Here is a 26,074-nt window from a genome sequence, read left to right on the forward strand (position 1 = left end):
CAAGTGTTTCTGTTCAAATCATGTTTGTGTATATACATACAAACACACACACACACACACACACACACACACACACACACACACACACACACACACACACACACACACACACACACACACACACACACATATATATATATATATATATATATATATATATATATATATATATATATATATATATAATGTGTGTGTGGGGTGTGTGTGTGTGTGTGTGTGTGTGTGTGTGTGTGTGTGTGTGTGTGTGTGGGGTGTGTGTGTGTGTGTAAATAGATAGATAGATAGATAGATAGATAGATAGATAGACAGATATAGATATGTACATTTATTTAACTGTTCATACCTATCTATTTTCACAAATGCAGCACAGATATGTTACTGTAGTTACAGTGCCTCTCTCCTTATATTATTTCCTCAACCAAAGATTTAAAATACATTAAGCCAATACGTTTTTCAAGCAAGAAAAAAAAATGCAAATCAACATTAGCTCGAGTTTTACAGGCTAAGTGCGACACTGCACAGGTGCCATATATCACATTATGCAAATACATCTTTTCCCCATTATAGACGAAGGTGAAAACTAACTTTGAATTTTATTTTACGTGAATTCATAACGACGCGACGGCAACAACTATGCATCCGCTGTCGTATTTTCTGTTGACTGATCCATTGCAATTTCGTAAAGTTGAATTTGCAATGTATCTTTCCCTTATTCTTTTTATTATTATTATTATTCCTTCTATTTATTGTAATAATCATTTTTCCTCTATCACTGCTTTCTCCTTATTCCTCTAATTATAGCAATGATCCCTTATCTTATTCTATCATTGCTGTCTCGGTATTTATTGCAATGATCACTTCACTTCTATCATCATCTTTCTCTTTATTCCCTTTATTTATTGCAATTGTTCCTTCTCTTCTAATACCATCGCTACCTCCTTATTCCCTCCATTTATCGCAAATATCCCTTCACATGCTTTCTCTATTTTCCCACAGGATGAGTAAATTCGCAGGATCGACCTTTGCCTTTCTCGCTGCTGTCCTTTTGGCCGCAGGAGGAGAGGTGAGTTGGAGGGGGAGTGGGGGGGGGTAATCCCTGGTTGAATTTATTGAGTGGGAATGGGAGAAAATGAATGAGGGGATGGTAATGACGAGAGAATGATGCAAGATCGGATAATCGGGGCGAAATTGTGTCAAAGTCTCTCTTTCTTTTTCGGTCTGCTCTTTCTTTTTTATCTCTGACTTTATTTTCTTTCGTTTTTTCTGCCTTCTCTCTCTCTCTCTCTCTTTTACTTCAATCAATGTCTGTATTCTCTCTCTCTATATATATATATCTACTTATCTCTCTCTCTCTCCATTTTCCTTCACCCCCGCTCTCTCTATTCATCCACTTATCTCTCAAACTCCCCCACCCCCCCCAGACTGCTTGGGTTTGCATCCCGCAAGGCCGCGGAGAAATTGCGCGCAGAGGAGCCTGCGTGCCCCATGCCGCTCCCCCGTGCCGTCGGCCCGCGGGGCCCCGGGGGCCTTCGCAACCCGGTTGGACGGCGGGCCGGACTGCGGGGGTCCGGTTGAGGTCAGTGGTGGCCCGCCTGGTTTTCAGGCCTTGTCTTTTTGGGAGGGCTCGACGCGTTTCCTTCGCTTTTCAGTCTCTCTGTCTCCCCCCCTTTCTCTTCTCTATCTTCTCTTTTCTCTTCTCTCTTTTCTTCTTTTCTCTCCTCTTTTCTCCCCTTCTCTGCTCTGCTCTCCTCTCCTTCCCTCTTCCCCTCTCTTCTCTCTCTCTCTCTCTCTCTCCGCCCACTCCTCTTCTCCTTCTCTCCCCTTCCCTCTCGTCCTCTCCTCTCTCTCTCTCTTCCCGCCTTCCACTCTCGTCTCTCTCTCTCTCTCTCCCCTCGTCTCTCTCCTCTCCCCTCCCTCTCTCTCTCCCTCTCCCCTCCTTCTCTCTCTTCTCTCGCTCTCTCTCTCTCTCTCTCTCTCTCCTCTCTCTCTCTCCTTCCTTCCCTCTATCCCCTCTCTCTCTTCTCTCTCTCTCTCCTTCTCCTTTTCTCCCCTCTCCCCTCCCCTTTCCCCCTTCTCTTTTCTCTCCTCCTCTCTCTCTCCTCTCTCTCTCTCTCCTCTCTCTCTCTCCCTTTTCTCTCTCTCTCTCTCTCTCTCTCTCCCCTTCTCTCTCTCTCCCCTCTCTTCTCTCGTCTCTCTCTCTCTCTCTCTTTCTCTCTCTCTCCTTCTCTCCTCTCTCTCCTCTCCTCTCTCTCTCCTCTCCTCTCTTTTCTCTCTCTCCTTTTCTCTCTCTCTCTCTCTCTTTTTCTCCCCTCTCCTCTCTCTCTCTCTCCTCTCTCCTCCCCCTCTCCCCCCTCTCTCTCACCTCTCTCTCTCTCCTCTCTCTCTCTCTCTCTCCCCTCCCCTCTCTCTCTCTCTCTCTCTCCTTCTCTTCTCCTCTCTCTCTGTCTCCTTTGTCTCTTCTCTCTCTGTCTCCTCTCTCTCTCCCTCTCTCTCTCTTCTCTCTCTCTCTGCTCTCTTCCTCCTCTGTCTTTTGTCTTTTCCCCTCTCTCTCTCTCTCTTTTCCCTCTCTCTCTCTCTCTCTCTCCTCCCCTCTTTTCTCTCCCCTCTCTCCCCTCCCCTCTCTCTCCTCTCTCTCTCTCCCCCTCCCTCTCCTCCCCCTCCCCCTCCCCTCTTCTCTCTCCTTCTCTCTCTCTCTCTCTCTCTCTCTCTCCTCCTCCTCCCCTCTCCTTCTCTCTCCTTCTCTCTCTCTCTCTCTCTCTCCCCTCTCCCCTCTCCTCTCTCTTGTCTCTCTCCTTCTCTCTCTCTCTCTCCTCTCTCCTCTCGTCTCCTCTTTTCTCTCTCTCTCTTTTCTCTCTTCCTGTCCTTCTCTCTCTTCTCTCTCTCTCTCTTTCTTCCTCTCTCCTCTCTCTCTCCTCTCTCTCTCTCTCTCTCCTCTCTCTCTCTACTCTCTCGTACTCGCTCTCTCTCTCTCTTCATCTCCTCTTCTCTCTCCTTCGCTCTCTCTTCTCCATGCTTTCTCTCTCTCTCTCTCTATCTGTCTGCAATCTAACTATCTATGCGTCTCTCGTCGGATCTCGTCGAATCTCTCTCTCAAAGTCTCTCTCTCTTTCTCACTCTCGTTCTTCTTTTTTACTCTCTCTTCTCATCTCTCTCTCCTCTCCTCTCTCTCTCTCATCTCTCTCTCTCTTTCTTACTCTCCTCTCTCTTCTTACTCTCCTCTCTTTTTACTTCTCTCACACTCTTCTCTCCCCTCGCTCTCTCGTCATCTTCTCTCTCTCGGCGTCTCTGCTCTCGATCTCTCTCTCTCGCTCTCGCCGTTCCAGCTCTGCTCGTCTCGCCTCTCGCCTTCGACTCTGCTCTCGGGGCGCTCCGCCTTCTGCAACTCTCCTCCGGCTCGCGCCGTCCTCTCTCTCTCGTCCTGCTCTCTCTTCATTCTCTCTTCTCGATCTGTCGGTCCTCCTCTCTCTCGTCTCTCTCTCCTCTTCTCTCTTCTCTCTCTGTCTCTCATCTCTCTCTCTCTCTCGTCTCTCTCCTCTCTCTCCTTCTCGTCTCTCTCGCTCTCGCCTTCCACTCTCTCTCTCTCTCTCTCTCGCCTTCCACTCTCTCTCTCTCTCTCTCTCTCTCCTCTCTCTCTCTCTCTCTCTCTCTCTCTCTCTCTCTCGCCTCCCACCTCGCTCCTCACCCATCAATACCTATCTCCACTTGCCTCTACCTTTCCCAATAATACCGCAACTCTATTACAACACACAAAGCCATCTGTCACGCCCCTTAACCAGGCCCTTGCAGCAACCGGAAATGCCTCCGCTGGTACCGTGGCTTCTGGCTGACGGACCCTACGGGCTGCTCGGCCAAACAACGGCTGGTGAACTACTGCTCGAGGACGAACCAGTGGTGTTGCGCGCCGCCCTGCACGAGGACGAGCAGGTGTCGAGACAGGTCGGGGTATTGCGTGCCGAGGAAGTCCCTGTGTCCCAGTGGCAGGACGAGGCACAGGATGTGTGGGGGAAAGATGTGCTTTCTTGTTGTCTTCCAGGTGGGTTTTGAGGATCGTTGATCGAGAGAGAGAGAGAGAGAGAGAGAGAGAGAGAGAGAGAGAGAGAGAGAGAGAAGAGAGAGAGAGAGAAAGAGAGAGAGAGAGAGAGAGAGAGAGAGAGAGAGAGAGAAAGAGAGAGAGAGAGAGAGAGAGAGAAAGAAAGAGAAAGAGAAAGAGAAAGAGAATTGTGCATTTTACTGGACTATATCAGGCTCAGAGAGTCAGATGTAAGGTATTCTGAGACTGGTTGGTAAAATATCCAAAGAAAATATCTATTGAAAAGTCGAGAAGTGGACGTGGTAATCTGTAAAGAATTCACACATTAGATTAATGTTTGTATCATATCCAACTTTGTCTATATATGAGTATTTGAAATGTTTCAAATGTTCCGATATCCGAAGGGTTTCAAATGTCGCATATACTTTAAATGTTTCAATTGTCTCAAATGTTTCAGAAGTTTTAAATGATTCAAATGAAGGTGATATAAAACAGAACACACCACACTTGAAATTTTGATTTTGAAGCATTTTTAATATCTAACCTGTTTCAAAACTTCACGTGTAGTTTTTGTATTTCAGATCATTAGATAAAACTGATATTATTGTATATTTATACGTAGCCTTTTAAATAAAGCTAATATAGATTCATTGTGAACGCATATATATGATCAGTATAACCACTTCCTTTTCTCCCACTGTTATATACTTTGAATACTGTCCTTCATATGCGTTCACAGTCTCTATATCACTAGAGGAACTCATTTTCCTGGGATTTTGCTTCGATTCAATTTTTGCGAGTTTTCCCTCTTAAATGTCATAGAAAACTATCGGTAAAAACAGACCATAGAAAATTGTTTTGGGATAACTATTGGAAATATATTTTTTTTTAGTATATATCTACAGATGAACATATTGCAACTAAATTAATTTTCTTTATTTGACTGATAGATTGGAAACAACGATGGGTAATTGATGTTATCTCCTTCGTCTAGTATATTCACAGTGTATCTCGAATTCATTGTTGGGTGCGTAGAGAACAATAATCCTTCTACCTCCATCACAGCGGTAGATAATTCGTGTTGTTGTTTTAATTCTTAAAAAAATAATACTAATAAAAATAATATCTGGCTGATGACAAGAGCACACGGTTTAAAGTTTCGGTATATTTGTTACCTCCCCCCCCCTAAAAAATAAATACAAAAAATAATAATAAAGGAAAAAATATGATAGAGGCTCCGACTCCATGTTTGTGTTTGTTGAGATGGACGGAGAGAGAGAGAGAGAGAGAGAGGAGAGGGAAGAGAGAGAGAGGAAAGAGAGAGAGAGAGGAGAGGCAGGAGGAGAGAGAGGAGAGAGAGGGAGAGAGAGAGAGACGAGAGAGAGAGAGGAACGAGAGAGAGAGAGAGAGAGGGAGAGAGTGGAAGGCGAGAGAGAGAGAGAGAGAGAGAGAGAGATTGATTTTGAGGTTTAATTGATATCATTATTGCGTGCATATGCCATCTAGAACTTAATCATACTCTAAGCCTGAGACAATGAACTGAAAACCTGATCTGACCTCAATACTTTTGTCATTACCAGCTACTAATAGCCTCATTCTTGTTCAACAGCCTGGCCGGTCCCGGGGTGCCCATGCGCGGAAAATTCAGGTTAGTTTTCCTGTTTCTGAATGAGGCTATTCCACTGATCTCAAAAAAGACTGGATCGAGCAACTAATTGTTCTTAGAGGCAGATTTGATGTCAATAAAATCTGGTCGGCGCCATAGTGGATGTACCCAAATGAAACCGTGAGACTAACGCTAATATGGCGAAGCGGGGTACACAGTGCTGTGCATTTGGGTGTAGCAAGCGTAGAAAATATGGAAATGAGACCGAAAATTTTCGAAGTGATAGTGAAGGGAGTGACGACGACGAATCGATGATAAAGCGGAATTTTCCAAGGACTTTTCACGGGTAAGTTCTATCTCCGTTGTTCTAAATCGCGAGCTTATCATGGACCGATCGACTATTTCTTTCTTGGAAGTCTCATGACGAGTTACATTTAATATAAATGCAGCTTCAAATAGCAGTTTGATAAAGGCGATAAAGAATTTATTTTTGGATAAGGCTATGGTCAGAAAAACATTTTACGAAAAGGCGGATATCTATGATAAGCAGTCAATGAAAAAAAAATTTTGACGAAAAGTGCGGGATATCCTATGACTTAACAAGTACCTAAAATACCTTTATAATATATATATAAATCACTATAATAGCCTTAAAAGCTTTTAATCACTCCACACTGCAATAAGATGCTGTCCTTGTGAATAAATCACATTAAAAGAACACGCATATATATAATGTTATTATAAACATATAGATATATATTTATATATATTATATTATATTTCCGCCTTCTTTGTTTTGGGTACATCCATATGGCCGCCAAACGATTTCACGGGCTTCATTTCAAAACAATAGATGCTCGATCGTTTTTTTTTTTTTTTTTTTTTGAGATCAGTGGGCTATTCCCAAGGTTTGATGTCATTACAACATTACCATCATACACGACACACACAACTACACACACACACACACACACACACACACACACACACACACACACACACAAATTATATTTATTCTTCTCATATCCATATCAATCTGCATTATTTATCAACACATTTTCTAGAAATATGTTTACGAAATGACCGCACTGAGAAAGGGAAAGTCTAAGGACTGCATAAGGAGGAATAAAACACACTCATTTATTATATCAAATAATATGCGCAGGCAAAGAGTACTGTCAGAAACAAAAATGTAATCCAGCCTTACTTTGGCCTCATATTAAACTGTTCACCTGCAGGTCAACTCAGCATAACAGCTTTTGAACATGTAGGTTGTAAAGTCAGGACCAACCATTGTCACTCTCGTAATTAAACAGACACTGTACGTCTAGTGTATTTCTCGATTTCACTTTCTTCTAACATAAATCAGTATACGTTTTTCTTAAATGTATATTCATAGTACATGCCATACATTGTATATTATTGTTTCTTTTTTAGTAATGCATTGCGATTACGCTGCCATCTACCGGCAAATTTGGCAGTTCTATTGTCACAGTACTCGTTGCGATTTCCGGAAGCTGATATTGTTGACAGTGTTACTCTCCGTTTCCAACTTGCCTGACAACATTCCGGTGAAAATGAACTCATAACCGAACCTACAGTCCGCTGCGGAACGGGTTGATGAAAGATTTACAATCTCAGGAATAATACTACATTCTGTGTTGTAAGATAAATGTGTTGTTGCACATAACCTACGGAATCTTAGGTCCCCCACCCCGCTCACTCCCCAACCTATGCCCGCCGTTGCCTTTCACCAGAGGGTAAACCAATTTTGCATATCTAAATGTACTGAACATTTTATTAGATGAAGTCCAGTGAGGTCATAAGGCGTTTGATTCATGCGGCGAAGTTTCTTGTAATTTTGTGCATTTATGATGGAGTTCATTGATTCACTCATGCACGCAACACCGATTCGAATCTTCCATGACCAAAGCTTGACGCGATTTTTTTTACTTGATTTTTTTTTAATGATACGAGTGATATTGCCCATACCCTGCGCCCTCCCCCACCCTTTGATTACAGGAGCGCCCCTTAGGATTGGTAGCTGGAATAATCTGTGGCACTTCCTTCACAAGCTGACAAGCAAAGTGTGGACCCTGAGGACATGCATATGTAATAACTTTATCGGCAGTGTCTGTATAGTATATAAGTAATTCATCCGCGTAGAATACACAACTGTAATGTATATCGCATTTAAGAAAGAAAGAAAAAAAATCTTGTTCCACGAAAATCCGGCAAACGGTAAAAGTGCACAGTGCCGAGTTCTGCGCCTGAAACATGGCGCACGCCCAGAAGAGTTTAACAAAAGACTTGCAAATATTTTTCATTATATTTATTGTTAGTTCTTGCTGTTTATCACGCAGTGCCTCTCCTCATATATAATGTACGATTAGAGACAACATGTAACGACGATGATATACAAAGAGACACAACGACAATTACACCGTGAATAAATGAAACAAAAGAGCAACTGCCCCCCCCCCCCCCGAAATCCCGGCTGGAGTTATAGGGATTTATTTTGCTTTGAAGGAGTGTGGTCCATTCGTAAGCAATTTGTATACCAAACCGCATGAATGTATATTAATTTTCTAATTTAAACCTTCGCCTGTACAGTCAGAAAAATAGTATTATAACCCTTTACACAAACTTATATGAACAATCGACGAAGTGGTGTGAAAAAGCGAGGCAAGGTAGTTAGCACCGTCATTGACCACTAGTAAAACTAACAAATATATATATATATATATATATATATATATATATATATATATATATATATATATATATTCTGACTGTACTTCGACATATTCCTCCAAAGCAATTATATCTCTCTTTGTCTTCCGTCCCTCAGTCTCCGTCTGCAGCGGAACAGGACCAATCACGCTAACTGAGGGAGACTGCCTGCAGATTCACAGCCCAAACTACCCTCTCCCTTACGAAGACAACACCGCCTGTTCTCTGACTGTCGTTGCGCCCCCAGCTTGCCAGATTGTGCTGCAGTTCTGCGACGTATCGCTCGAGAGATGCCCCTACGATTTTCTGAACATCACTGATGGGTTGAACACGTAAGCTGAATGTTTGGTGACTGTTTTGTTTGCCTGCGTATCTGTACATGCATCTATCAGTGTATGACTGTGAGCGAATATGTGTGCGTGCGTGCGTGCGTGCGTGCAGCGTATGCACACAGAGGGTTAAATATGCATAAATAAGTATATTTGTATACTTACCAAGATTAAAAAGAAAAAAAAGAAAAAAAAAAGAACAAAGTACACCTTCCATGCGACCAGAAACGACCCTATTTCTAACCCCGCGCATGCTCTCTCTTCCAGGTTCTCTTACTGCGGGAAGGCCCAAGTGCTGCCCTCGCCCGCCGCCTTCGACAACGCCGTCACTGTGCAGTTTTCCACAGACTTCTCGCAAGTGAACGTCGGCTTTAATCTTGCTATCTCCCTAAACTGCGTAAGTAGACCGACTATCAGTTCTAGAAAGATTTTTTGTTACTATTTTGTTTGTGATTATTACTGATATTGTTGTTTTTGTAGTTTATTGGTATTAATATTATTAATATCACCATAATGGTGATGATGATTCATAGCATATGAGCAAACTATAGATAAACAATTTAGCAACTGCAGACAACGTATTTAAACTCTGGCAACAATTTAAGCTACTATTATTATTGCTCCTGCTAGTAGTAGTTGCTGTTGTTAATCAACGGTGGTCTCATTTATAATTGTGACCACTGCTACGTTATTATCATTATTTTTACCACTTATTTCAGAATGGTGTTACAAGTATCTCGATAGAATTGTTGAATTAGTTGTCACTGGTATAATAACCGTTGTGTAAGAGTGTATTTATATTGCCTTATTTATTTATTTATTAATGTATAATTTTAACCCGATTGAACAGACTTACACAACGACAACAACGTCAACTACGACAACTACAACGTCAACTACGACAACTACAACGTCAACTACGACAACTACAACTACAACAGCTGACCCATGCTTGAGCGCCCCCGTTTATACAAGTAAGTTACGATAAGTTTAATTTTTTATCAATTATTATTATAAAATTCATACATTTTGTTGCTATCGTTGTTGTCAGTTGCTGAAATTACTTAAACAGAAAAAAAGAAAGGGAATACTTTCAAATTTATTCTGCAGGTTTTACTTGTTTCATTTTTGTAATTGTTATAGTCATTAGTAGGATCTGTAGTAGTAGTAGTTAGTAGTAGTAGGAAGAGCACTTTAATGGATGAATAAAATCACTGTTGACATTTTGTGGTGTTATAACTGTATCGCAAACAGTTCTTTCTATAAAGAGTAATGCTCTCATTATATATATACCAATACATATCGTTTTTGCGGTTATCATTATTGCCCTTAATGCTTGTATTGACATCATATAGCACATCCCAAGCCACGGCCGCCATTGCAAACTGGCACCAGCAGCAGAGCGGGCAAGAACACGTTTCCGAATTGTTCGAATATTTATGCGAATTATCCGAATAGCTTTTCTTATTGTCCAAATAGCTTTCCGTATTGTCCGAATAGTTTTCCGAACCGCGACAACGAACAACCGGTACTGCTTCGACTCCCTGCGCGTGACATCTCCTGCACATTGTCACCACCATTATCTTAAGCGATGAAGGAGCCTAGACTTCGGATTAAGATATCTGTAAGTTATTTATCAAACAGAACAACGTCTGCACTTTCTTTAAATTTTGCAAATCTACTACTTGTATTACAATTTGGTATAAGTTCTTACATCGTGATATACCGGTAATCATCGATTACTAACTCCAACCAACGTCGAAATCATGGCTCTAGCGTCGCATTCGTTTCCTTTGCGGTAATAATGGTAACCCTGCGTCCTGCCCCTCTGAGAACTCCTCCACCTTGTGTTCCGTTGGGTACTGCGTAGCACACTATCTGGTGTGTGGCGCACCAACGTGGTTCGCCTAGCAGACGACGCGTACATTGTTAACAGCTAATGTAGAATGTCAAGGAACATTTTTCGGAGTGGTTTCTGCCATATGAATTTTTAAAATCAATTGAAACCTAATAAGTACTTCTTGGCTGTTTTTTTACTACATTTTCAGCTAAGCAACGGATGTTAAATGTGAAGAAACATGAGAGCATGATTCCTGAATTGTAAGCCTAGCTGCTGGACTATTAATGGGAAATATGGTGTGTAAAAATAAAAAGATGGCTGTTATCAATAAATGCCATAGTAAATGTGTTCAAACACAAAATTTAGTGTTTACATCTGAGCGTCACCGTAGCGCTACAGACCGTTCCGTTCGAGCGTAGTCTTTGTAGTACACAAAAGTATTCCGTATTTTTCAACGCAAAGTAGGGGGACTTTGGAGGAAATGGGTCCATCTGCACTTCGCTTCCTACACTAAGCGTCTGCACTCAAAGGAAGAAGTTGAGAATCGGTTCTGAGGACTGGGTGTCGGAGTTCCCTGGCAAAATGATCCTTTATTTCGTCTTGATATGATTTTTTAAAAATATGTTTAAAGTTTATTTCGCTTCCCACTCTGTAAATTGATATCTTTCATTGCGACATTTTACGCAGTATAATGTAGCCTCCTGAAATCAATACTATTTCGGAGCTTCTTCCCGAAATTAGTTGTTTTATTGGTAAAGTATCTTAACACTTACCTCCACGTCTGACGCCCACAATTCATAGGAATTCATTAAGCTTGGGGAGTTAAACCGTCAACGAAGATGCACGACATCAAGGGTTAGGTTAGGTTAGGTTCCAAGACTTAAGAAAAAAGAAATGAATAAATGGATAAATAGGTAAATGAACTCGCCTCGACAGAGCCATTGGGAAGGGCCCTGAAAGCCGATCCCTGCCTAGGCCTATCGAACCAGTAAAGAGGAAACCACGTAACTGCAAGGACGGCGAAGAGAAGCGGAAATATCAGCTTCATTATGACGAGAGATAAGCTTAAATCTTTGGCTCATTTGCTAATCCTTTCGTGTTTGTTGTGGTTTCCTTCAATTGACAAAGACAGTGACATAGAGGAATCCTTACTTAAATGTTTTACGTGCGGGCGATATGGTGTTGAAAATATGAAGACAAGAGAGGGAGAAAGAGAGAGAGAGAGAGAAAACAGAAGGAAAAATGAAGAGATTGGATACCAAAGTGTATTGATAGGAGAGACGTTTGGAACCGATATAAAAATGAATTCATATTGAAAAGAGGAAAACAAAAAGCAATAGAGTTCAGATATCGACTAGATGGTACGGATGGTAACGATGATAATGAATGAAGTAAAAGAGAAGAAAAAATACAGAGATAAAAGGATGAAGCTCAGTTTCCCCCCCCCCCTTCTCAGCAGGCAAATTAAACCCAGTTTCCACCTATTTTCAGCACGCAGAATGAACCAATATTTCTCCCTTTTCCAGTATGCAAAATAAACCTAAGTTTCACCCTCTTTCAGCAGGCAAGTCAAACTTAATTTTCCTTTTTTTCAGTACGCAAAATAAACCCTTATTTCCCCCTTTTTCTAGTGTGCAGTGACGTCGTTGCCACCAGCTCTGTGGGCGTGATTATCAGCCCAGGTTACCCAGGAACTTACACCAACCTCCTTGATTGCACCCTCACCGTGACCGTTGCAACGAGCACTGCAATAAGCTTTGACTACTTGAGTTTCAACTTGGAAAAACATCCGACGTGCAGCTACGACTTCTTGACCATTAATGATACTATTAACACGGGAAGGTAGGTTTGTGTGTGTGGGGGGGAGGTTGTGTGTGGGTGTGTACGTGGGGGGGGGGGAGTGTTATTTACTCTCTCTCTCGCTCTCTCTCTCTCTCGGCCTAAAGTTGTTAGTGCTTTGTATTTTTTTTTTTTTTTTTTTATCAAACTATTCCAGGCATCCTTTCATTTGAGTACGCTACCGTCAAATCTTTCATTCTATTGTGATTATAAAAAAAAATCTAACTTATATAAACCCTACCACCTCAGTTCCTTTCTTCACCCTCTCTCGAATCATACAGTACATATATTTACCTATTTTCCATTTTTTCATTTTTCTTTTTTTCTTTTTTATATAGAACGAGATATTGTGCGACGACGCCGCCAGATTTCCCTCTTTCTGCCACGAACGGCGTGAGCCTAAGGTTCTTCACAGATAAGTCTGTGGTTGATACCGGGTTTTCCATCTGTTACAAGGGCGTCTGAGGAGCTTGGGGCTTCAAGGTTAGTCAATGTTGGTTTGTGTATGGGCTTGGGGTGGGATTCGTTACGCTCCTCTTTCTCTCTCTATCTCTTTTTCTCTTGCTCATTCTTTTTCTCTTGTTTTCTCTCTAGCTCTCTCTATCTATCTCGCTCTCCCTCTCCCTCTCCCTCTCCCTCTCTCTCACTCTCTCTCTCTCTCTCCCTTCCTCCCTCCCTCCCTCCCCCCCTCCTTCCCCTCCCTCCCTTCCTCTTTCTCTTTCTCCCCCCCTTTCTCTCTATCTATCTATCTATCTCGCTCTCCCTCCCTCTTTCTCTCTCCCCCCCTCTTTCTCTCTCTTTCTCCCTCTCTCCCTCCCTCCCTCCCTCCCTCTTTCTCTCTCCTCTCTTTTTCTGTCTCTGTCGGTCTGTCTTTCCTCTCAGCCTCTCTCTCTTTCTCACTTTTTCTCCCTCTCTCTTTCTCTTTTCTCTCTCTTTCTCTTTCTCTCCCTCTTGCTTTGTCTCCCTCCCTCTCTTCCTCATTTTCTCCCTTTCTCTCTTACACACACTATATAGCAAATTGACGGTAACAACGATCCCTCAGAATAGCATTATTCATCTAACGATCGATTTTCCCTCAATCCCCAGGTTACGGATGGGTGATGGCTGACTAGGCAAAGAAATCGGTTGTTTGTGGAATAGATGCGAGTAAGAACGAATAGTTCCTTCACTGTAAAATGCGTCTTTAGATTCATTAAGTAGTTGGGAAGACGATTCTATAACGTAAGATCTGACGTCTGTTTCATGTACGAAACAGATGTCGTTACGGATGGTAACGAATAATAATTGTCTCCTATAAGATATGCATATAAACTAGATGCATATAAAGCATGGGAAACAGAAGAATACATCATAGCATTTCGAATAAGATTTGTACTCCTAATCAGGTGAAACCGAGAGGAAATCGAGTTCTTTTGATGATGAGTTTGGTTCTCTCTCGAAACAACAGCTTGGAATTATAACCTCATCTGCATTGTAATAGCGAAATGTCAGTTATATACCTTGAGAATATTAATACGGATAATAATGTAATGTCTAGAGTCTAGTTACAATTTTTGCATTGTGGAATTCTTAATTTTTATTCATAAATATTCTGCATTTGTCAGCCTGATCCTGTGTTGAAGCTTCTCAATGAAGCTTCAAAATGAAGAATGTGAATGATTTTACGCCAGTCCCATTTGGATAAGTCTGCCGAAGTAGCCAGTTATAATTAAATTTTTTATTCATTTTTCAATGTGCGTTTGTTAGGAGGGGCGATCACGTTAGCCTGCGTTGATTTGATTGTTTCTTGTCTTTATTTATCTTTATCCGTTAGCTTTATAAATATTAGTTTTTATTGTATTTTATCTTATTTATTGTTTATTTTATTCAAATGACTAAACTTTCATTTGTCCATGTGCACAATTACTGTAGTTAGATCAGAAAATTAGGGAATATCTTGTAAGCACTAAATGCCGTTATTTAGATCATGCACATGTTTTTACCATGCAAATATATACATTAAAGTTCGTATGTCCCATTGCTTCATGTAGAACAATAGATATTTGAATAGAAGTTCAGTTTCATATTGACAGAGTGAATGGAAAATATGCAGTATAAAGCGTGTTTACTAGTTCACACCATCACACGTCTCTCTCTCTCTCTCTCTCTCTCTCTCTCTCTCTCTCTCTCTCTCTCTCTCTCTCTCTCTCTCTCTCTCTCTCTCTCACACACACACACACACACACACACACACACACACACACACACACACACACACACACACACACACACACACACACACACACACACACACACACACACAGCACACAGCACACACACACACGTGTGTGTATGTGTGCGTGTGTGTTTGTCTCTATCTCTGTCTCTGTCTTTGTCTCGCATGCACGCGTCCTTGAAGTTCAAGTCCACAATAAACCATATCCTAGCACTTCAAAGCATTGTGGTCGTGGGCTCCTCGCAGCCTAGATCGATCCTCAGGAAGACGTTTGCATCTAATAGTAAGCCTTTATACTGGTGTTGAAAGTGCTGTAAAGTCTGTCACGCTTCTTTCCTGTTAACATAGGAGTAAGGCAAGGCTGTGTTTTTGCACATTCCAATACTTACAGGGACCGGATAATAGGCAGGGCCGCTCTCCATAGTCATTGTAGATCAACACTGGGCAATATCAAGGTCACTGACCTAGACTTTGCAGATGATGTTGCTATCCTATCTGACACTTTGGAATCGCCGCCACTGCTCTTGATGTATTGAAAGTGAGGCGAAACCTTTGGGTCTAGAGGTCTTCAGAACCAAAACCAAAATACAGGATTTTGAGGGCCTATTAGGGAAAGATGTTTAGTTGATGCATGCTTGTGGCGAGGTTGTCACTGAATCACAGAGAGCTTTACATACCTTGATAGTCTAGTCCACAACTATGGGCTGCCAGACCAGTAATTCAGTAGACGGATTGGCTTGGCAGCAGGTGCTGTGAACTCAGTTAATTAAAAAGAGTATTTGGATATAGCATCACCTGTGCAGAAGGACCAAGCTTCGTGTCTTACGGTCAGTTTTGTTCTTTGGAAGTGAGACCTGGACGCTATCCAGAGCCTTAGAGTTGCGCCTTGACGCCCTTTGTAATGGGCCCTTGTGCCAGATCGTGGGGTACAGTTGACAGGACCACGTGTCCAGCCGACGGTTACACCACGAGACCGGCATAAGGCCTCTTACGTGCATAATCCGGGTCCGGGTTATATGGGCACCGAGCTCGTTTCCCCGGGCTTTCCCTACCCATCAGGTCTCTTCACAAGGCCAACCTGGGTGAAGAAAACCCGCGGGACGAACTAGGGAGTCGTGACTTGGGCAGCTCGACCAAGTCCTGTCGCGAGGAGCTAGAGATAGGCCGAGGGCCTGCCTGGAGGCTCGCCATGAGGGACCCTCGTGGTTGGAAGCGAAGGTTGGATTGATATAAACACCATATACACATGCATATGCATATATAGATTTATGAATATATAATATTTATACACACACACACACATATATATATATATATATATATATATATAATTATGTGTGTATATATGTATATATACATGTCTATCTACCGATATATATAGGTAGATAGTCAATCAGATAGATATACACAGATAGGTAGGTAGCTAGCTAGACAGACGCACGCGCGCGCGCACACGCACACGATTTAAATGACGATTCGTGGTCACAAACATCCTTAGTGGCCTTTTTTGTGCGTGCGTGTGTGTGTCTGTCTGTCTGTCTACGGCTTTAGGAAGACGGTACGATATTAACGGTAATGGTACGATTACATTCCGCGCTCGGTACGATACCGGCACGGCTGGACACGTTTGGAGCACAGGTACGATAAATGACGAATATTTGGCGAGTATGTGCCGAATGTATGAGGTTGTTGTTACAGTGACAGCATGTATCACGATGTTTTATGAATGACTGCGATCAGCAATAACATATTATTATTATTATTATTATTATAATTATTATTAATTGTTATTATTAGATTTTATATTATGTTTAGCAACGTTGTAGCACTACAAGCGGCGTCGAGAGATATTAAATCATCTTTATTCATCGTGAATCTGAGGGGTAATCAGCTGATTACCCCACAGCGTGACTACGAACACTTTACACACCACCAGATGGTGCAAATCGTTAAAAAAAACACGTGTGTCTAATATACGCATTTATGCGTTAATATAGAGAATGGAAAATCAAGAATTTAGTTTATTATCAACACTTGTGGACTTGGGCTTTCCTAAGGTTTCTTGGTCATTGATCATTTACAAGTTTTGTTTATCAGGAACTATAATGTACATGATATCATTAGTTACGAATATTTTTTTTCCCTAGAAATATTTGGTTAGAGTGTGTACTATGAGCTGGTGTTCAATAAAGATATCTCGGCAGGCTAAACTTTTTTTCCTTTTCCTAATTATATTTAGTGTCATTTTAATATTTCGTTTTACTTTATAGTTTTGCTGCTGTTTCCGGTTTTCATAATTTTGTTTTTTTTTTTTTTTCTATTTCATCTTTCTTGTGGTCATAATTCCCATTATATTTTTCCCCGTTTATCATTATTTATAATTATTTTCTGTTTGCCATTTTTACATATTCTGTTACCATTTCTTATTATTTTTCCACTTTCCGTATGGCAGTTCCTTTTTCTTAATAAATCTAATAAAGTTTGTTATATTCTATTTCCATATATATATATATATATATATATATATATATATATATATATATATATATATATATATATATATATATTTTTTTTTTTTTTTTTTATACACTTCCAGTTTCCTTTTTTCTGTTTCCATATTCTACTTATTGTTTTTTTTTTAAGTTTTACTTTTCATATTGCAATTCCGTTTTGTGTTTTTTTATTTTCTAGCTCTGTTTTATTACCTGTTTGTAACTTATATGAGGAAAGGGGGAAGAAATGGTAAGTAATAAAAGAGAATGAGAGGATCCTAACAAGAAAAAAAAAACAAAAAAATAGATGAAACCGTGATATTTAGAAATGAAGAAAATGAGGAAGGAAAAAAAAAAAAAAAAAAAAAGGAAAGAAAAGTTCTTATTTTTCTGCTCCTTAATTTTGAACTTTGAGAACAAAGGACATTCCACCATAGTCGTGTGTGTGTGTGTATGTGTGTGCGTGTGCGTGTGGTGCGTGTGCGCGCATACAGGCGTCTTCTCGGATAAATACAAGAGGTTCGTTAATCTTAACTTGATCATGTTCGTTGTTTGCGGTGTTAGACGAGGTGAAATTTTGTTATGCTTCGCCAAGCCAATACTTTACGAAATAATTTTGCAACTATGTAACATAATATTTCAAGTTGCTTTTCTGTCTTTTTTTCTCTCTCTCTTTTCGCTTTCAGGATACATTTTGTTTACATTTTTTCATTTGTTTTCTGAAATGTTTACACTTTATTCAATTTGTCCATATCTTCATATTATTCATTTGAATTGTTATATTTGGTTAACAATTTATATTTATATTTAATTTACTTGTATATGGCATATATTCTACTTATATATCGTATCGATTATAATAGAATTATATTAAACTATATTACAGGATCATGTAGAATGTGAAATATTTTAATTTGTTTTTTTGGAAAGTCTGAAGAATATTGCAAGCTCCTACATTCATTTTATATCTTCACATCTACGAATATTAGCCTACCCTTCTTATTTGTTTTACATCTCTTTCATAATGCCACACATTCATTTCGTCATATTGTCGTATATACACAAACACCAAACAAAAAAGTTAAAACATTGAGGGTATAAAAACATCATCCATAGTCACAATTTTTTAATATATGTTCTCCTTGTCCAGCAAATAAGCTTAATAACAAGCTACCTGCAATGATAACCCAAGGTGAGGCTAAAGGAGCAGAGCTAAAGTGTTTATAATGACGTATGATACAAGGGAAGAGCTGAAGTGGTTTATAAAGCTCTATAAGACGGTTTATGGAGCTTTATTTAGCCTCCCTAGAAGCGGGTATGAAACAAAGATTGAAATGCATAACTACAAACTCTTTTTGTTAAGCTTTTGCTAAATCAAAAACTTTTTTTTCTTCTTTTCCTTTCTTCTAGAGGTCCGATTTAACGAGTCTTTTTTTTTTCTTATTTTTTCGATCATAAAAGTTTTTTTTCTAAAGAAAGAAGAAATATTCCTTTACAAATGCAATCAAACGATATGTTCATCTTTTATCAAATACATTATCGTGTTTTAACATTTTTAATTCTATGAAATCTACGGGACACTTCACTGACCTCTATGTTAATGGGAATGTGATATCCACAGATGCTACTCATCACAAAAGAAAGATTGGCGAAGCTTCTGGATCTTCAAACACCATTAAAAATATAATGGAATAAACAGCTTTCCGATGAATGTGCCAATCATGTATTTTCTTTTGCAATCTTAATTTTTTTTGTTTATCTTTCAGGGAAATAAAATATGATTATGACTACAAAGGGTAGTACTGCTTCTATCACAAACTTCTACACAAAAGGGAGGGAGATGGGGGAGGAGGAGGGGGTGATTTTTCTTTTCTTTCTCTCTCCACTTCTGAAATGATTATCAAAAGAATCTGGGGAAAAATAACTCGACTGGAATGTTTTAAAATATTGCACTTGTCACGAGTGAACATTTTTCTTCTCTTTTCAGTTCTGAACTTTTTTCACCCCATATTTAAAAAAGGGGTAAGTGTGTGACCTGAAAAAAATCCTTAACACATAGATGATGGATCTCTGACGACTAGAAACGAATTATTTTGGAAAGGGGACATTACAGCCAATCACTGATCGTGAATTTCACAAAATGCATAAAGAATTCCTACTTTCTTGGTCAGATGAAAGGATCATCTATCAACAACGTAAATCCAACATAGCTCTTAACAATAATGGATCACATTATCAATCTACCAACTGTTCCCTTTTAGATATCATTATTTCATGTATCACTTCTCCTGTTCAGAGTTCATTATTTGATGTAAAATCCTATCGGGCAATTAAAAAAAAAAAAAGTCGCCATCTATTTGGCACAGGATTTAGGGTGATTAAGGGAGGTAAATTTTATCACTTCTTTTCCGTAATTTTATCGTCCTTTTTCACATCAACCAAGACGAGAACAGTTAGAACCGCACAACCAGCAAGACCAAACTGGAATTCCAACAAACAGACCTTCACTGGGAGGAACAGAGTGTGGCATCTCGAACGCAGGTTTGAACAGAAATACAAAAAATACACTAGAAGCTACTAAACTCTACTTGGCACACTAATAAAACAAATAAATACAAACCCAAACAAATATAATACATTGACTTCAGTGTACCCATGTATATACACTTTTTTATATTTACAAAAATAATATGAATCAATTCTGACAAAGGAACGTAAATAAAACGGGGCAAATAACATGCCACACTTACTCCTCTGTCTGAATATACTACATACGATAAAAGAATACTTGATTACAAACGAGTAATTCAGATGTACAACAAACTATTCACACAAAATCCCCGGCGAGTCCCAGGCTACGTCCTCAGTACCGCCGGTGGTTGTAATGGGATCTGTTGAAGGAAGTCTTGAGTACTTCGGCGTAAGACATTTCCAACTTCCGAAGTTTGGCGACCTCGACGGACGGGTAGTTGATCTTGGGAGGCGCCGCCCTTCCTCTGGGCTCGCCCTCGCTGTTCGCTTGGTTCTGGTTGGCGCCGGGCTGCTGGTCCTGGCCGGCGCTCAGGTGGTGCTGGCCGTGGCGCTGCCGGTTGCTGCTGCGGCCGCGGTGCTTCCTGGAGCGGTGGTGCTCGCAGCGGCTGCGGGACGAGTTGTAGATGATGCGCGTCTTGCTGTGCTCGTTCTCGTCCGTGCGAAGCGTCGGGAAGTCGTCTTGGTTCCTGTGGTGGTTCTGGCTGTGGTCGCGCTCCCGCTTGTGGTGGCGGTGGCCTGACGGGTGAGATTCGTTGCCCGAGCTTCCGTGCGAGTACTGGTACTGGCCCATGTACTGCTGGTGCTGCTGGTACGAGTCGAGGCGGTTGCGATAGCGGCTGCGGCGCTTCTGTCTGCTGGTGGGCCGGGATCCGCCCCCCAGGTCGAGGGAGTCGGGCCGAGGAGGCTTGTGGGTGACGCGCTGCTCCTCGGGCACGTGCTGGTCGTCCAGGATCTCCGGCCTCCTCTCCTCCCTCCCCCTGACCTCCTCTCTGTTGGCCTTCTGCTTGTCCTCGTGCTCGATGGATGGCGTTTCCCGCGCGACTTCTGCCTTCTTTTCGTTGGCGACGTTTTGGATCTCTGAATTTACAATGGTTTTGACTGTCTTGACTTCCGTAACCTCGGTCACCTCAATGGTCGTGCTGGTCTCCGTGATGGACTCGTTATCTTCGGATTTCACGCCCGAGGTCTTGCTGTTGTGTGCATTCTTGTCCGCTTCCACGAGCTGCTGCGCCTTCGCTGGCTTTCCAGGCTGGCTCTTGGCGTCCTTCTCATCCACGGTCTGCTTCAGCACGGTGAAGATCTCCTGGAAGAGTTTCTTGTATTCAGGAGCCGTCTGGAAGCGCTTATCGCAAGGGTTCACGGGCGAGCTCAGGTCTAGGCATCTGCTGGCAATCGTTGGCGTCAAGTCTTCCAGGATCTCCTTGTGACTGAACACCTCCTCGCCGGTCTGCGTCGACTTGTTGCTCAGGCGACTCTCCCCGTCGGAGAAGCCCGAGGACGACGTCTCCACCTCCGAAAACTCCTCCATGTTGCTCTTGGGCCGCGTCACGCCGGGCTTCATGTCGCAGGTGCAGGTGTGGCACCGCTGGCACTTGAGGGTGATGGCGCTGGTGTCGTGCAGGGAATCCGTCATCACCAGACTCATGGGGCCGGACATGTCGTCGACGCCCGGGTGCACCAAGCCCTCGTCTTGGTTGACACTGTTCTGGGCCATCTGTTGCTGCTGCTGCTGGCTGCTGTTGCTGCTGCTGCTGTTGCTGCTGCTGTTCGCGTGCCTCCAGAAGGGCCTCGTATTTCTCGATGAGGATGCGGTACGAGGTGTCCAGCTCCGACAGGAGAGAGTTGTGGGGGGCGTCGCTGGCCTCCGTGCCCGGCGAGGTGCCCTCAGACCCCATGTGGCTCATCACCTGACCAATAGATGCCAGTGACTCCTGCGAACAAAGAAACGGATGAGCATCTCATGAAATGATGATGATTTTTATCATACGGAATTATAAGTGATAAAAATAAGGATATATCTATGAAGTGACCTTTCATCATGTAAAAGTAAATTCAACAGCTGAGCGATGTGTGCAAGAAAGGGAATGCTTGAGTTATGAAATTCTATCACAGTAAAATAATAAAGATGGAGAAAAAAAACTCTAATAAGATGTCGTACTGAAATAAAAAATCGTGTATTACACAGGAAAGAACGATGAGATTTTTTCCGACCATCGTTTTCTTTACATCCAATACTATATACATTACTACAACACTATAGATACATTCACGCCGTTCAATGTAAACACATTTATGGTGTGAAGGCAAACAGTAGGTTATTGTTTTCAACTCCTAGAAGCTATAGTCATAAATAGCATTAGTTTATACTGTTACACAAACAGTGCATTCTACGAAAAGTAAAATGTTAATATACAGATGAGAGAAATGTTTACACATATGGTGAAATATACTTTTTAAATAATGTGATTTCAGAACCTGAAACGATTCTAAGGAAATACTGCTGCTGTATTTGCATAATTTCCTCAGCGTTTTTTAAATGACAAATAAGAAAAGAAAGTTAATAGAGCAGATATGTTTATCAAACACACAAATTAGTAATATTTCTGTACTCTATATTTTTTTCCATTTCCATCACTCTATTTCTTGATTCCGACAACATACAAAGTATATTTAGAAACAAAACTTTTCCTTTCTGTCCGGGACATTTCACAGATTCTTATGCACACGTCGATATTTGTACAACTTTACGTAGTTCTGCACCGTTCAAACTTACAAACCTTAAGCACTTTACTACGAAAATTAAACACGTTAGTCACATCCATAATACATGCCAATCACAACTTCAACAAACTACTTTCGAAAACACGTACATCATGATGTTTCCAATACTACAATTCTTGCCTTGAGGATCTATAATACACTACAGAGATGCGACTTTCAAGTACAGTTTTTCCAAAGAAATAGCGTATCTTCTGCTATGTACACAAACGCAGAAGATGCATGCGGAACCAAAACGCATCTCCATTCAACGCAGTCTACGATAGAATTGCAAGGAACACAACTGCATTACAGCTTGCACAGTACAATGTACATCAACAACACTACGAAAGAAGAAGAGGAGGAGAGGGAGAGATTATGCGGAGAGGAAGAGAGGAGGCACTAGGTGGGAGGTATTAGGTGGAGAGGAATAGGAGAGAGGAGGAGGAGGAGGATGTAGAGAGGGAAAAGAGAAGGGAGGAGGAGAGGGAAAGAGAGAGAGTAGGAAGAGAGGGAAAGGGAGAGTAAAGGAGGAGTAGGAAGAGAAGAAGAGGGAGAGGGAAAGGAGAGAAGAGGAGGAGGAGGAGAGGAGAAAACAGGAGGAGGAGAGGAGAGAGGGAGAGAAATGAGGAGGGAGAGGACGAGGAAGGAGGAGGAGGAGAGAGGAGAGAGGAGGAGAGAGGAGAGAGAGAGAGAGAGAGAGAGAGAGAGAGAGAGAGACTTGCAACGCATCAACTCGAAGCTCTCCACTGGCCAAAGATTACTCAAAGTCCATGAAAATACTGTCGCTGGCTTGCATCCTATGTTCCGTTACGCTGGCCTTGATCTGAGCGAGGCTCTACATTCCCTTTCCAAGGGGGAGGGGGTCAGAAAGGGAGGGGGAGGGGGTGCGTCCACTGAGAGGGGGCAGGGGGGGAGTCGTCTATTCACAGGACTTCCCATTTTTTGTACAATATCTTGCTTCAGCTTCTACTCCGGCTGCCCTCGGACACAAGCATGCTGGGACTACGGGTTTCCAGGGCCAGCTTTAGACCCCCCCCCCCCGTCCCTAATTTCCCCCGAGCAGCATTCAAATAATTCCCTTTTTACAGCGCCCCCTACTGGCCTTGTTAACAGCGCCCTCTACTGTCTCTTTTTTTTTAGCAGCCCTTACTATCCGCGCAGCACCTCTACGTGCCCCTTCTTGGCCACCTACTCCCCCCTTTAGCATCATTCCCCTACTTCCCCCTCTGCAGCACCTCCTGCTGCCCCCTGTACAGCACCCCCTCCACCCCCGTCGACCCCAAGCACCTACTCGAAGGGCGGCCGCCGCCCTCGCCCTCGTCGCCCTCGTCGCCAGCGGAAACACACTTACGCAAACGTCAGAACTTGAGCAATTGGAGCGAGCGTCTTCCGCGGGGCCTCCACGGCGAGCGGTTGGGCCGAGCGGCAGCCGGCAATCGCTCCGGGGGCTTCCTGGCGAGGCCTGCTGCTCCTGAGATAGTTTTATAGCCAAACAGTGATCGCAGGGGGAGGATTTCGGTTATGGATATAAGCAGAACGACTAGAACAAGAAGCCAGTCTATTCCGAACGATACCAAGCCAGTGAGCTCCACGCCCTGATGAGGAGAAAGGGTTAAAGAGCACGTCAATATGGCAGGGACTGAAGCGGGGGGGGGGGGAGACAAGCAGTAGGGAGACAGAGACACGGGGGGAGAGCCAGACAGACTGAGGAGGAGGGAGGGAGGGAGGGGAGGGAGGAGGGAGGGAGGAGGGGGAGGAGGGAGGGGGGGAGGGGGAAAAAAACAGAAACAGAGAGAAAAGGAGGAGGAGGGAGGAGGGGAGAATGGAAGGAGGGGGAAGAGGGGGAGGAGGGAACGGGGGAGGAGGAAGGGGGGAGGGAGAGGAGGAGGGGGAGGAGAGGAGAGGAGGTGGAGGAGGAGGTAGGAAGAGGGAGGGGAGGAGGAGGAGGAGGGGAGGGGAGGAGGAGGAGGAGGAGGGAGGAGGAGGAGGAGGAGGGAGGAGGAGGGAGGAGGAGGAGGAGGGAGGAGGAGGGGAGGGGGAGGAGAGGAGGAGGGGGGAGGAGGAGGAAGAGGAGGAGGAGAAAGAGAGATAGAGAAACTGGCAGACAGAAACAGATAAAAGCCAGCAGCTAATGAGATAAAGAAAAAAGACGCAGACAAAGAGCAAAACAAAAGTAATAGAGATATATATAAAACGAAAAAAGGCAAACAGAAACAAAAACAAAAACGAAGAAAAATCATAGCCATTGAAAAAAGGCCAAACCGCCGCCTTTCGCGGTCTCCAGCCAGCCTAAAAGGACAGAGCTCTGCGAAACTCTAGGGGCGCCTTGCCTCCTGTCGCTCTCCGCGGGCTGGTCAGATAGCCTAGAATGCAGCGGTCTAGCTCTATTGTTATGCGCCTTTTCTTTGTGGCTTAGACATGTGCTTATACCAAAGGGGAAAATGGGGATATTTTTTTTCTTTCATATAATTTTCTCAGTCTGTTTTTGGTATTGAAAAAGAAGATATCATTAGAACATAAATATATGTCTTGGCGTTCTAGCTCATTGGCCGTCCGTAAACTGTCTCTGCCACTCTATTTCATTTTCAATTTAGAGGGAAAATTTGCGCTCTTACGTAATTTGCTGTCAAATATTTCTAGCCCGTCTACTTTCGCCACCGGGGTCCTTGCAACATATTTCATTGTCTGTGTTAATGATGATTTTTTTTTTTTTTTTTTTTTTTTTTTTTTTTTTTTTTTTTTTTTTGAGTGGGGGTCAAATAACAAGTAGCTGTTATCAAGACTCCACTTTGCTATATTCTTTAAATATGTGTAGTATATAAGAAATATGTTTAGTATATAAAAAATCATCTTTTATTTGGGAGTAAAACAGAAGTGTCTGTGTGTGTTGATGTGTTCTTAAGGGTGAAATATAATTTTCTGCAATCTCTACGGCTTTCTTACTTTCTATCAAGCTTTCTCTTCATTTCTATAATCTCTCTGTGCTCCTTTGAACTTTCAAGAAGAAATAATGATAAAAAAAATAAAATTTCAAATAAAAAATCATAATAATAAAATATTATTAATCAATTTCTAAAAAAAATATCGATATTTTTCCTCAAATAAGAAACAAAGACAAATACAAACATACTTACCTTTCACTTTTATTATTATTACCTTATTATTTATCACACACTTTCTCATTTTTAGCCTCGTTATCCTTATCTTTCTTTACCGTCATGTTTCTTCTTCCTATATCTCTATTATCACTCTTATTCTCTATCCTCCCTTTTAATTATCCTCTTCTCTTGTTTCGTCTAATCATCAAAATCATTATATCTTTCCTCTCCCTCTCTTTTTCACTCGGCCATTTTCCTTTGCACTATTTTCGTTATCAGTGCAAAGCCCTATCAGCATCTTTAATTTCACCATAATTAGTATTTCCATTTTCAACACCCTCTTCGTCTGAAGGTATGGATATGTATTAATGATAAAGCAAGAGGTGTAGTTAATGTATTTCAAATTTATATAATCTTCGTTTAGTGTATATTTGATTAGTCTTAAGATGTGACGTCATTATACGTCGTTCATATCTCATTTTCATTTCTTTTCTCGTTTTTCCATTTGTCATATTTTCTTTCTCTTTCTCCACAACCTCGCGCTCTCCACTCCCCCTTCCTACACCCGTGGTTTCTTCATCTCTCTCTTCCTTTCTCTCT

General features: G+C 41.9%; 1 protein-coding gene and 1 pseudogene across 1 annotated transcript in view; one reads left to right on the forward strand and one right to left on the reverse strand.

The window, feature by feature from the left end:
• The first annotated feature begins 3,736 nt into the window (after nt 1-3,736).
• On the forward strand, nt 3,737-13,740 carry LOC119568136 (annotated as a pseudogene).
• A 6,207-nt stretch (nt 13,741-19,947) lies between these two features.
• LOC119599521 (nuclear mitotic apparatus protein 1-like) overlaps nt 19,948-26,074 on the reverse strand; it is a 53,247-nt gene continuing 47,120 nt past the window's right edge. The window contains exons 9-10 of the mRNA XM_037949281.1: nt 21,351-21,547; nt 19,948-21,316 (exon numbers count right to left, since the gene is read on the reverse strand). Coding sequence (XP_037805209.1) covers nt 19,948-21,316; nt 21,351-21,547 — 1,566 coding nt within the window. The remainder of the gene's footprint in view (nt 21,317-21,350; nt 21,548-26,074) is intronic.

The sequence above is a fragment of the Penaeus monodon genome, chromosome 43 (genome assembly GCF_015228065.2).
Source record: "Penaeus monodon isolate SGIC_2016 chromosome 43, NSTDA_Pmon_1, whole genome shotgun sequence".
Classification (NCBI taxonomy): Eukaryota; Metazoa; Arthropoda; class Malacostraca; order Decapoda; family Penaeidae; genus Penaeus; species Penaeus monodon.